Here is a 12,799-nt window from a genome sequence, read left to right on the forward strand (position 1 = left end):
GAAGCAGCACCAGTGTGCAGGCGGGAAGGGACCCCTGAGGCAGAGCTAAGCTCTGGGTCCTGGCTCTGCTGAGTGTTTGCCAAGAACAATCCCTTAAACCAGTGGTTCTCAACCTTCCCAATGCTGCGACCCTTTAATACAGTTCCTCATGTTGTGGTGACCCCCAAGTTCATTGTTACAAATTGAACATAATTGAAGCATAGTGATTAATCACAAAAACAATATGCAATATTCCGATGGTCTTAGGTGACCCCTGTGAAAGGGTCTTTCGACCCCCAAAGGGGTCGCGACCCACAGGTTGAGAACCACTGCCTTAAACTCTTTAAGAGTTTATCTTTTAAAACTTAAAAATAAGAGGGTTGAAGATGATCTTTAAAATCCTTTGCAGTCAATAAAATTCTGTAGTAATTGCACAGGGAAGCATTTTATAGTCAAGATGACATGATGGGCCTTTTTTATTATTATTACTTAGCACTCATTTCAAAGTGATATCTTCCGGGGTGGAAGGTTTTGAAAAGTGAAGGCATATTCTCTTGGGTCTGTGCGCCCTTCCACCCCGCGCCTTGCATCGAACCCAGTGGCTTTACAGGAACCACTGGAACCTCCCTGTGTCCCTTTGGAGACCACTGGGCCCAGCGTTTCCCAAGCAGCCGTCAGTCACGCCTGCCCTTCCATCGGGGACACCTATCATCTTGAAATCATTTTAATCCTGCCCTTTCTGGAACCTTCCCCGGGCCATTTCCCTCGAGTATGACTTCTTTGCGTGGTCTGGATTTAGGATTTTTCTATTCTCTCTTTCATTTAAATGCCTGTTGCCATTTGAGCGAACCTTTGCACATCACCTGGTTTTCACACAAAACCCAGCAAAATGAGAAATCTGAAGCGTGCTGAGACACAGGTTCCCAGTGGAGGTGCTTATTACTTAAAAGCTGGCTGAAGATGCTGTAGAAGTGAAGGGTCTGTGCATTGTTATGGGAAATGTCAATAGTATGCTTGAAACTACAAAGTAAAAATGTCTTTCTGAAAATAGTTTTTGAGCTCTAGTGTGCCGAAGTTGATCTAGCAAATAGGTGTCATGAGGGCCACTCTCAGTTTTGTTAGATTTCAATACATTGTATTCTTAATGTGCTTTGCCTTAGATTTTACTTTGTTTACTGTGCTGAGCACTCATTATAGATCTTTTACTAAGGTTAATTTTATTTGCTCTCATTTTATTTTTTTATAACCTCTTTTTCCTCTCCTGTCTACCTGATGATTTTTGAATTGTTTGTCTGTATATAGCTATAGACATAGATGCTACTGGCTTAGATGCAGAAGAAAATGATATTCCAGCAAACCACCGCTCCCCTAAGCCCAGTGCAAACAGTGTAACGTCACCCCACTCCAAAGAGAAAAGAATGCCCTTCTTTAAGAAGGTAACATTAACTTCCAAGCTCCCATCTGTCCGCCTGCTCAACTGCACTGCGTCACATTCTAGTCCTGTTGACTGTCTGCGTCCTTCGAAAAGCCAATAACATGCATGCTCTGTTATTCTTTGTTTCTTTTCCATGCTGCTGTAGCTAAGCAGAAGCAGAAATCGGTAAGTCTACATTGACATAAGCTGTGTTTATCCTGCCACTGGCATCATTAGCATTCAAGCCCGCAGTTGTATGAAATACAATTATTTCTGTCCGAAGGAAAAAACCTACCAAGCCTCTAATTGAGTCCATGCATTGCAAACCGACTAAATTCAGTGAGTGACTGTGAAAGCACCATTACAGTACTTATCCTTTTTGATGGAATAATACCGACCACCAAGGGAACTTGTTTAAACATTTAAGGATGTCGAACACCGACAACACTCTCTGATGCACCTCTCTTGTGCATGCTTATTCTGTCTTTGTCTCTTTCTTTTTTCTCAATTTAACTTATAGTCAAGCATTTTAAAACCAATATTAGATTCTGATTTATGATATCCAGATACATAGCTTGTACTAAAAAAAAAAAAAAAAAAAAAATGATTCCAGTCTTCGTTTAGTCAGTATTCAAACTTCTAACCCATTAGGTGCAAAACCTGCAGATGAACAAGACCCGTGGGAAAATGCAGGCTTGTTCTGGCGGTTTACTGAGTCTTTCCTCTCGTCCCATATAAATACTCTCCCGTGGTCCGTGCCTCCTCCGTCCGATTCCCGCATCTCTCCTGCTGGACAGTGGGCAGTGGCCGCGCTCAGAACCTTTGCCCCTGGCCAGCCAAGAACTACATGGTGCTGCTCCTCATCCCCTGACTGGAAACTAGGCAGTCCTGAGCTCTTTACTCCAGACAAGGTCTGGTTCCTTTCAGCACATTTTGTAGCTTCAGAGCGATATTGTTTAAGGAGGTCTCCCCAGCCATTTCCACTCCTTCCCGTCTTTTATTCACCACTTTCCACAGCCTACTGTGCTGTCTCTATAGTCATACTTCCTGATGGCACCATGTCCTACGCGACCACAGTATGTCATGCCACACAGATGTTGAGGAAGACCTACTCTGCTCTACACTCTCCACGTCCTAAACTCTTCTCTGCACACAAGTATTTTGCTCTGTGGCAGAACTCTAAATTCATCAATGAGGTGTCGGATACTGAACTGTGAAGTTGTTGTTTTTTAAATAAATTATGGTTATGTTAATAATGGAAGACCTGAGCACTCCAGGCTAAAATTAAAACACCTGGATTTTTTTGTGTGTTAACACAGAAGCCCCAGACCATCTCTGTGGTCCTATCTTCTTGTCTTAGCAAAAGTGACGAACAGTGTGAAACCCTAGAAAGTCAGCATTGCTGAGCTGCTCTGGGCTGTCACGAGCAGTGACGTGCACTAAAACCATGGCAGTCCAGATGAGATTTCTGAGCTTTCCTTACTCTGAAATTCTAAAACTTTAAAAATGTTTATCACAATTTTCCCCCTGACGAATTTGAACAACATAAGGTTAGCAGGAAAGGGTAGGTAAAAATGATGATGTCGTAATCACCAAGTACCAATATTCCATCAAATAAGGTAATTTCTGTAGCGACCTTATTGAGAAGGTGACGGATCGCCAGCAGTGGGTAACCCTTTGCTAGCTGGCAGTCATAGATCGAAGGAAACGAAGACCTATCAAATAACGGGCCACTTAATACTAATGACTTAAAATAAAATTTCTTAGTAGCTGTTACTAAAATGCATGCAATTTTTATTCCTAATTGCACTGGTGGAAAAGGAATTCTCATACTTCATCGTTATAAAGACGTGGCTTCGAAACATTTTCAGAATGATCCCAGGTGGTATAATTGTAATACTTTAACAAATATGCTTATGATGCCTTCGGCACTGGTATTCATTCTTCTTATGTTACTGATTATGTGGTCAACTTAGAGTGCAGAGTTCAAACACAGGAAACAGCCTGAGAGTCAATGATAAGCGTGTCTCCGTGTTGTAGGCTGCTTTTAGAGCGGTGCTTGTGTGGCATTTGTGCTGTCACTGTATTATGTTTGTCTTGTTTTATTTCTGTTTAAAAATGCATTCTACCTTTATTGTGGCTTTTAAAATTAATCTTGAATACTAGGCAAAATTTTAAGCAATAAAACTTGAGAGCACAATCACAGTAATATTTTCTCCCCTTTTGATTATATTTACCTATGGCATTAGTGAAATCTCAGCTGAAAGCTTTCAAATTTGAAATGATTTTTAATTTCCCTCTTAAGCAGGTTAAATTTAATCAAATTCAGAAAGTTTGCAATGAACAATTTTAAGCAGCAATAGGATGTTCTGGGGGATGCAAAAATTATACTCACATTGGCACGCCACTTTCTCAAATTCTTAAAATAGTTTAAAGAATATTTTTCTGCTAGCCTGTGTGACTAAAAGAAATTCTTGAAATATTTTTTCCAGATGCTCTTTAATGCAGAAAGATTCATATCACAATGATTTGGTTACTTCAGGTCAACAGCAATATCTCCCTTCTGCATTAAAAGATGCATTTTGAAAATCAGTGTGTGACATTTTTACTGTCAAAATAGCCATTTTTAATATAACCAAACAAATTAGTGGTTACCTAATACTTAATGACTTGAAATAAAATTTCTTAGTAGCTATTACTAAAATGCATGTAATGTATATTCCTAATTCAAAACTTTTGAAAAAAAATTGATTTTGGTTATTTTATTTTAATCAGTTAAGCTGGAAAGTTTTGAAAGTTTTAGAAATTGCTACGAGATGTAGCTCCTCCCCCTGGATTAGTTACGTAACAGAAACACTCCTCGGTGCTCCTGGAAAGCATTTAGAGAGGCAAGTGAATGATGAACTTTTTGAGGCCACTGAAGCAGGCTCGATTATCACACATTGTCCACCTTTCCTCCGAGACACATAAACCTTCCTTTTTAGAAACCAAAAATCCAACAATATCAACCTCTAAGCTGTCAATAGGAGTCCAGATTACTGTTTACTGAGACAAGCATACCTGCTAAGTTAAACCCTTACAGTAAAATAGGACTTTTCAAGTACTTGGTAATGACGTACAGTGTTTTGAAGTTAGGTTTTATCCAGGTAAGACAAGCAAAGGTAATGAAACCTTTCTTTTCTCTGCACTTAACCATGTTAGGTCTGCAAATGTGGCTCTTCAGAAAACTCCAGTGCATCTGAAAAGCCATCTTAACTTCCCATCAAGCCTAAAGCACCTATTCTGCATGAGGCATGTTTCTATCTGTTCTACCAACTAGTTCTCATTCAAAAGCAGCACCTTCTGCTTTAGGGATTCGTCTGTTAGTAGCATTTATTAAGGAGAGAAAAATAAATGTAGACAATTCAATAACTTGAAAACTTTAGGAAAATAAACCCACCGGTCTTTGATTGGGTTTATGTAAGAAAGAGGCGAGTTAATAAAATAATTTAAAAAATGAAATGTCTGGAAAGCCAGTACCTCGGATCACAGAGCTGGGAAAGGACAGGTTTTACGTAAAATACTTACGTTCCCCCTGCCTGCCAACCACCTGACGCCCTCTCCTCTCTCTGCAGACAGAGCACACGCCTCCCTATGATGTGGTACCTTCCATGCGCCCCGTGGTCTTGGTGGGCCCTTCCCTGAAGGGGTACGAGGTAGGTAGCTGCTGTCTGGCGCACACCTGACCTCCGTGTGCTGAACTGCTTTGTGACCCCAGCTCCCTCTCCTGACTCTTGAATTGAGAACTCAAAGAGCTCCTACCACAAAGCGTGGTGTTCTTCAAGCTGTGGTATACGTTGCTTCCTGTTGTGGCCTGTTTTATTTTCTTGGCTGTTGCTCTGGAGATTTCTGCTAGCCTCAGTGTACTCAGCCGGGGGGAACAGTATCAGATGGAGAGTGACTGGAACCACTGTGGGGTCGTGTATTGTCATTAAAACATCAGGAAAAATTCAGGGAACTTGGACTTTCGAATTGTCATTGTATCAGAACTCATCAGAACAGACAAATTTGATCTCACGTGCTACTTCTTCCACATGGGAAGCCCGGGTTTCCAGACATTCTTAAGAGGAGTAAAATTGTTTTATTGTAATAGTAATGTTTTTATTGTCTCCTAACTTACTGCTTCCTCAATTGCAGGTCACAGATATGATGCAAAAAGCGTTGTTTGATTTTTTAAAACACAGATTTGAAGGGCGGTGAGTATTTCAGAATCCTGGGTATTAAGGGTTTTTTGTCTTGAAAATGACAACACCTGGTGGGACAGGCAGGTGATCCCAAGAGAACTACCCTCTGAAGTCTATGGGGTGACAGGAAATAACTTTGTCCAGTTCAATCTGAGCCATAAATATTTGTCATATTTTCTCGGCACATCCTCAGACCTGGATAATCCATCTCATTGTTCCTACACCTACATCCAGAGGCTGAAATTGGCCAAATGCTTTCTGCATAGTCTCACCCCAAATTCATGGTCAGCTGGCCTCATCGCTGCCCAGAAATCAAGCTAAATATCCCTCTTCCATTTACTTTTCTACTCTTCTAATAACGTTCATGCCAGCTCCTCTCGCCTCAAACCTCTAACATCCCCTGTTCATCTCACTGTCCCCCATGAATTTGCTTCCTATTTCATTGAGAAAATAGAGACAGAGAACTTCCAAGAGTTCCCACCACCACACCTATTCCCACCTGCATGTTTGCCTGTGTGCTCTGCTCTTCTCTTATTACTATTAACAGTGGTCAAACCCACCAGCTTGGATGCCAGACCCCATCCCCCACCCCCACCCCCCAGCACAGCCATAACAACCCTTTCCCCTCTCCTCAGTACCATAAGCATACACAATGTAGTCATCTCTTCCTTCAGCAAAAGAGTTGACCTCATTTTCCCTCTAGCTGTCTCATTTTTCTCCTTTTCTTTATAACAAAACTCCTTGAACAAGTTATGTGTCCATCACTCACCCAAAACTAGTCATGTCAGATCACTAGTCATGTCGGGACTCTCCTCACAAGGCTAATTCCCGAGTGAATCTGCCGTCCTCCTCTTAATTCACGTGGTGGAACACACCATCCTCTTTTAAATTCTTTGTTTGGTCTCTGGAACCACACACACACACTTTCTCATTATTGGTTGATTCCTGTATGTGCCCTGACCACGGATTGAAACTGCAACATTGGTGTATTGCAGCAGTTCTGAACCTGTGGGTCGCGATCCCTTTGGGGGTCGAACGACCCTCTCACAGGGGTCGCCTAAGACCATCGGAAAACACATATATGATTACATATTGTTTTTGTGATTAATCACTATGCTTTAATTATGTTCAATTTGTAACAATGAAAATACAACCTGCATATCAGATATTTATATTACGATTCATAACAGTAGCAAAATTACAGTTATGAAGTAGCAATGAAAATAATTTTATGGTTGGGGGTCACCACAACATGAGGAACTGTATTAAAGGGTCGCAGCATTAGGAAGGTTGAGAACCACTGGTGTATTGGGACAATGCTCTACCCAACTGAGCTACCCGGCCAGGGCTGAAAAATGCAGAGATGTTGAAGCCACTCACCGTCTTTGCCTCCAAGGAGCCATGTGTAAACCATAAATTGGAACCTCAAGCAGTAAAACATAAAGTAAATGAACAGGCAGCTCAGTGGGTGTGTGTCCAAGGTTCAGGAAGCATAAACAGAGGAAGGGGTAATGCTGATTTAGGGTTGCCAACATCCAGGAAGGGTTTTTAAATGGAACCTATGATTTCACCACCAAGTGAATTAGGAAGAGAAGAGGCATGTCCACCAGAGGGTGTAAAATGTGTGACAACATCAAGATGTGACACAGCATATATGAGAGGCAAGTCACTTAACATTCCTCCAGTCAAGTGTAGGCAGGAAGTGACTGGTAACAAGGCCAGGGCCGTGTCTGCTGTGTCATATTAATCACTTTGGACTTACTGCTTTTCCTCTCCTCTTCTCTCCCCTCCACCTGCTTGTATAAGTACTTATTGAGCATATGCTGTGTGCCAGGCATTGTGAGGAGAAAAGCAGATAGGACCTTACTCACAGTCTATTGAAAGGCAGCCTTGAATCAAATAACCAGTGGGCGCCAAAGGACAGGTTAAGCCAGCTTCTGATAGGAATCTAAAATGGAAACTTCCCAATACAGGGCGGGTGAGTATTTCTGCATTGTTAACAAGGTAAACGTGCTGCCTCTCTTCTCCACATTCCTTTTCTTCTTCTATCCTAACAATACAAGTACAATAGATGGCATCTGTGGGTCTCAGTGTTCTTTTAGATGTCTTAATATAGTACTTTCTCCATTGACCACACCTGCTTCTGCAACCATTTCTGATTTATATTGACTTTTTGGAAGGGGAGGCAAGGACAGAGGGAGAAACTTTAATAGGAAGATACAAGTGTGGTTAGTAATCCAGCAAAGGATTGAAAGAGACAGAAAAGGAAAACACAATTCAGGGTATAAAAAGACTTCATGATCAAAGTCTACCTAACCAGATGCTCCTAATTGGACATTTTTGTTTTCTGTTGCTTTATGAACTATATTTTATTTTGTGCCAGGAAACACAGCTTCATCCTTGGGCCTTTGGCTCGGTCCAAGGCTCTCAGGCCAAGTATAAAAGACATGCCTCCAATTGGGCCATTTAGCTTTCACTTCTTTATTCTTGGCTCTGTCTTTTATCACAATTTGGAAGTGTCCCATGAGCGTGCACACCCAAAAAATTCTGCTAGACTAGGCACCACGCTGTCCGTGACTGAGGTAACCTGCTGCCCTTTCCTAAATGCCAAAGATGGGGAAACAAGATGGAATTTCCTGACTTCCCACTTCTGTTTAAACCAGAGTGCGTTTCTAATTTGGAAGACAGATTCCAGCCATAGGGTGTATCTTGGACCCGTGTTATAAAGTATCAGCCATTCTGACTGGTTTCATTTAAGAAATGCAGAAACAAAATGTCTGCATGTTGTATCTTTTGTTTCTGGCCAGAAGTCATTTCCATATGGCTGTATTAACGGGCCTGCCTCGGTTCATCTTGACTCATAGAGCTGGAGTTCAACTTTCTAGGCTGTGATCACAATGAAAGATCCTCCAAGGAAGTAATAGAGTCTATAAGGCAGAATTGCAAAAAGCCAGAGACAATTTTAACTTTTTTTTTTTTTAACTCCTGGCAAGACCTTCAGAGTATCTGAATCATTAAGTGTCTTTGCTTTTGGCAAGCCAAGATAACAACAGAGGGTGGGAAGTCAGCAGAAGCATCAGGTATGACTAATTCTCAAAAGACGCAATTCTAAAAGGAAAAAGCGAATTACTCATTAATTATCTATTAAATAAACTAAATTTATCCAAAATATGTAAGAGCTCATGCAATTTAACAAAAGGAAGACAAACAGTCCAATTTTAAAATGGGCAAAGGCACCTTTGACCTCCAGCCTTGACCATCACGGGCCTTCATTCATGTACAGGTCGTGTCTGCACTCCTTGGAGTCGTGCTGACAAGCAGCCGGGACCATGGTCACTGGGGACAATTCCGGCTTCAACTACATCATATCGACATAGAAGCTGTCCTAGGCAAATGGCCATTCCATTTTCTTTTTAACAAAATGTTTGTGTTATTGCACAATTCCCTGCCCCTTGTGTGGGTCCCTGGGTGTGTGGGGGCATCCTTGCAGGCAGGACACTGGATGTTGGCACCTGAGGACTTGAAGGCGCTGCCACTGGCTTGCCATTTATGTCACAGCAGCTTCCATGCTTATCTTCAAGTTCAACTTTGAATGAATTGTCATGTTAAAAGATAAAATAAAACAAAATGGGCAACGGACCTAAGTAGACACTTCTCTAAAGTGAGCATTTGAAGAAATGCTCAAAGGCACTGATCATCAGACAGATGCAAAGTAAAACCACAATGAGGTATCACTTCACACCTGTCAGAATGGCTACCACCAACAAATCAACAAATGACAAGTGCTGGTGAGGATGTGGAGAAAAGGGAACCCTAGTTCACTGATGGTGGGAATGTAGCCATTATGAAAGACAGTATAGAGTTTCCTCAAAAAATTAAATATGGAACTGCCATTTGACCCAGTAATCCCACTTATATGAATATATTCTAAGAAACCCAAAACACTAATCAGAAAAAAGTGTTTGCACCCTATATTCATAGCAGTGCAATTTACAGTAGCTAAAATCTGGAAATAGCCCTGGTGCCCATCAGTAGATGAGTGGATAAAAAAGCTGTGCACATTTACACAGTGGAATACTATGTAGCAGTAAAAAAGGAGGCTCTCTTACCCTCTGAGACAGCATGGAGGAACCTGGGAGAGCATTATGCTAAGTGAAATAAGCCAGTTAGGGAACGACAAGTATCACATGATCTCACTCATATGTAGAATCTAATGAACAAAATAAATGTTGAACCAAATAGATCCAGAGACATAGAAGCATGGAACAGACTGATGAATCTGGGTGGGTGGGAAGAGATCTACCAGAGAACTTGCGTGCATATATGCATAACCCATGGACACAGACAGTAGGGTGGTGAAGGCCTGGGGCGAGGGGGTGGAGGCAGGCTAGAAGGAGTCAGTGGGGGTGGGGGGAACATTGGTAATACTTTCAACATTAATGATTCTTAAATAAATTTTTAAATTAAAACCCAAGAGGGAGAAAATATGAAACGAAGTGTTGGTGATGAAAAGATTCTAGATAGAAATTCTTTTCTGTCCTTAAACCTACTTTCGTTCATTTGCTGAGGCCCTGGGAGTTGTCAGAAGCATGGCCCTGGTGTTAAAACAGCATTTAAGTGTGCCAGGGCAAAGAAGCGGTGGCAAACCATTCTCCTTTCTTCGTGTGCAACAGAGTAGCCCACTTACATCGCATGACCCTAATCTCCTGTGTCATGTAAACAAAACAGTTTCCCGATTCACCTGGTAGGCCGAGGACAGGTAAATTAGCAAGGAAATCAGGGATGAGGAGGAAGGCTACTGTCGGTGATGAGTTCAGTTGTCCTTGCAGTGTTTTGAAAACGTCAGCTCCTGCCACTGCAGTGTCTAGAGTTCAGACTGCATTGCTATAGGGATATGTACATGTGGAAACTGGTGCGAAGGGATCTTAATCAAAAATCAATAATCCTGGGAAACATTACATCACTTTCTTTGGCGGAAAATGTCCTTGGATGTGAGATAACTCCTTCTAAACTAGTGGATGTCTACCATGGTTGCATATGAGTATCACCTACAGTGTTTTAAAAATGAAATAAAAAGCCAGGGTTTATATTCCACCCGTGACTAATTGCAACCAAATCTCTAGGGCGGGACCTAAAGTAACCCTAAACGCTTATATGGCAATTTTGTAGGGTTGAAAACTACTCCTCTAAACTGAATTGTCCCCAGAATTTTGCCCTCAGGACTTTTTTTCCGGTGGAAATTCAAGTAACGACAGTTCCCCAAGCATAATCGTGTGGTGGCCCGTTTCACGCCGCTTACACAGCTCGTCACGTAAGCAGGTCAGTGGGCGCCGGGCTGGACAGCACCACGTGCAGAAAGGAAAAAGCATGGGGACAAAGAGCAGTGTGTTGTTACAGAAAACCCCGTCCTTCTGCTGAAGGCGCTCAGACGCTCCTGTCTTGTCCCCACTGTGATCCCAGGGTAGTGCCCAAAGCACGGCAGCCTCTTTAGAGCCGCAGGACCCAGATGCTGGTCATCAGCGCGCGCGGGTGCCCCCAGCTGCACTAGTACAGGCCCAGCACCTGGGTGCTCCCTCTTCCTCTGCCTAGAAGACCCTGCCCCCGGCATCCATGGGGCTCGGTGGTTGCCAGAGGCGGGGTAGAGGCAGCATCGACCACAGAGGGGTAGGTAGCACAGGGGAACCTGGGGAGAAATGGAGTGATTCTGCATCATGAAGGCGATAGTAGATATGAAACTCCATGAATTGGTCCCAACTCATAAAGAATCGACTGTATGACATATAGATATATTTTTTGCAAAATCCAGTCATCCCTTTCCACATGGTCACAAATGCATTGCTATCCCAATGGCAACCAATGCTAACTGCATTAGCTATTTCTGTGTTTACTCCTTACCTCTCAATAACATACTTAATTTGCTACTTGAGTTTTCAGACTTAATCATTACCCAGTGATCTCTCCCATGAGGATATGTAGCTCTCATGCACAGTCCTCCTCTCTCACACATACCTGCATACACATCTCCTCCATTAGACCAGCGGTTCTCAACCAGTGGGTCGCGACCCCTTTGGGGGTCGAATGACCCTTTCACAGGGGTCACCTAAGACCATCAGAAAACACATATATAATTACATATTGTTTTTGTGATGAATCACTATGCTTTAATTATGTTCAATTTGTAACAATGAAATTGGGGGTCACCACAACATGAGGAACTGTATTAAAGGGTTGTGGCATTAGGAAGGTTGAGAACCACTGCTCTAGACTCTCAACAGGTAAGTTGGTATGTTTGGCTGGCTCCATTTTTAGTATGTATTGTAGCCATATAAATAATATATAAATGGGCCATGTCATGCATTGATTACTCTTTCATAAGTGTTTGTGGTACTATGAGATAAATCATTTCACCTTTTATACTTGCTTAGTTTTCTATGTATTTGGCACTAATTCAGCCCCAGATCCTCCCCCAGCTGTCTGAATCTCCTCAGAGTAGATTCAGATGCACCAGGTGTTTTCTATGTATTTGGCACTAATTCAGCCCCAGATCCTCCCCCAGCTGTCTGAATCTCCTCAGAGTAGATTCAGATGCACCAGGTGTTTTCTATGTATTTGGCACTAATTCAGCCCCAGATCCTCCCCCAGCTGTCTGAATCTCCTCAGAGTAGATTCAGATGCACCAGGTGGTCTCTCACCTTTGTCCTTTGGAATCTTTCTGGAAGCGCTCGGGGCTGCTACCATCTGGATGGGTGCCCTCTGTGCCGGTGTACACTCGCCATTCTGGGACATCCTTTGTCACTGTCTTCGGGCTGTCTGTCGCCTTTTCTTTTGGAGCTCCCTTGGTCTTTCAGGGTTTACCCTGTCATTTCAGTCAACAACATCCTCTAATAGTTTCCCTAGAAAGAGTACATAAAAACTGTCTTTGAGACCTGAATGTCTAAAAGTGTCTTTAGTCCTGCCTAGTGTGGCTCAGTTGGATGGGCAAAAAGGTTGCTGGTTCGATTCCTGGTCAAGGCATATGCCCAGCTTATGGGATCTCTCTCTGGTCAGGGTGTGCAGGAGGCAGCTGATTGGTGTTTCACTCTCACATCGATGTTTCTCTCTCTCCCTCTCCCTTCCTCTCTCTCTAAAAAGTACCAATAATTAATTTAAAAATTCTTCTGGCACATTATTTATGATTATGTCA

General features: G+C 42.4%; 1 protein-coding gene across 6 annotated transcripts in view; it reads left to right on the top strand.

The window, feature by feature from the left end:
* The window catches only part of CACNB2 (calcium voltage-gated channel auxiliary subunit beta 2), a 270,818-nt gene that overhangs the window by 237,197 nt on the left and 20,822 nt on the right, over window positions 1–12,799 (top strand). For 3 of the 6 annotated variants that reach the window (XM_006759920.2, XM_015561460.1, XM_006759919.2), the window contains exons 6-8: window positions 1,282–1,415; window positions 5,008–5,088; window positions 5,570–5,628. In XM_006759920.2, coding sequence (XP_006759983.1) covers window positions 1,282–1,415; window positions 5,008–5,088; window positions 5,570–5,628 — 274 coding nt within the window. Of the gene's footprint in view, window positions 1–1,281; window positions 1,416–1,559; window positions 1,580–5,007; window positions 5,089–5,569; window positions 5,629–12,799 lie in introns of all 6 variants that reach the window. The other 3 variants (XM_015561462.1, XM_015561461.1, XM_006759921.2) reach the window with 1 other exon arrangement.

Source organism: Myotis davidii, unplaced genomic scaffold (genome assembly GCF_000327345.1).
Source record: "Myotis davidii unplaced genomic scaffold, ASM32734v1 scaffold376, whole genome shotgun sequence".
Lineage (NCBI taxonomy): Eukaryota > Metazoa > Chordata > Mammalia > Chiroptera > Vespertilionidae > Myotis > Myotis davidii.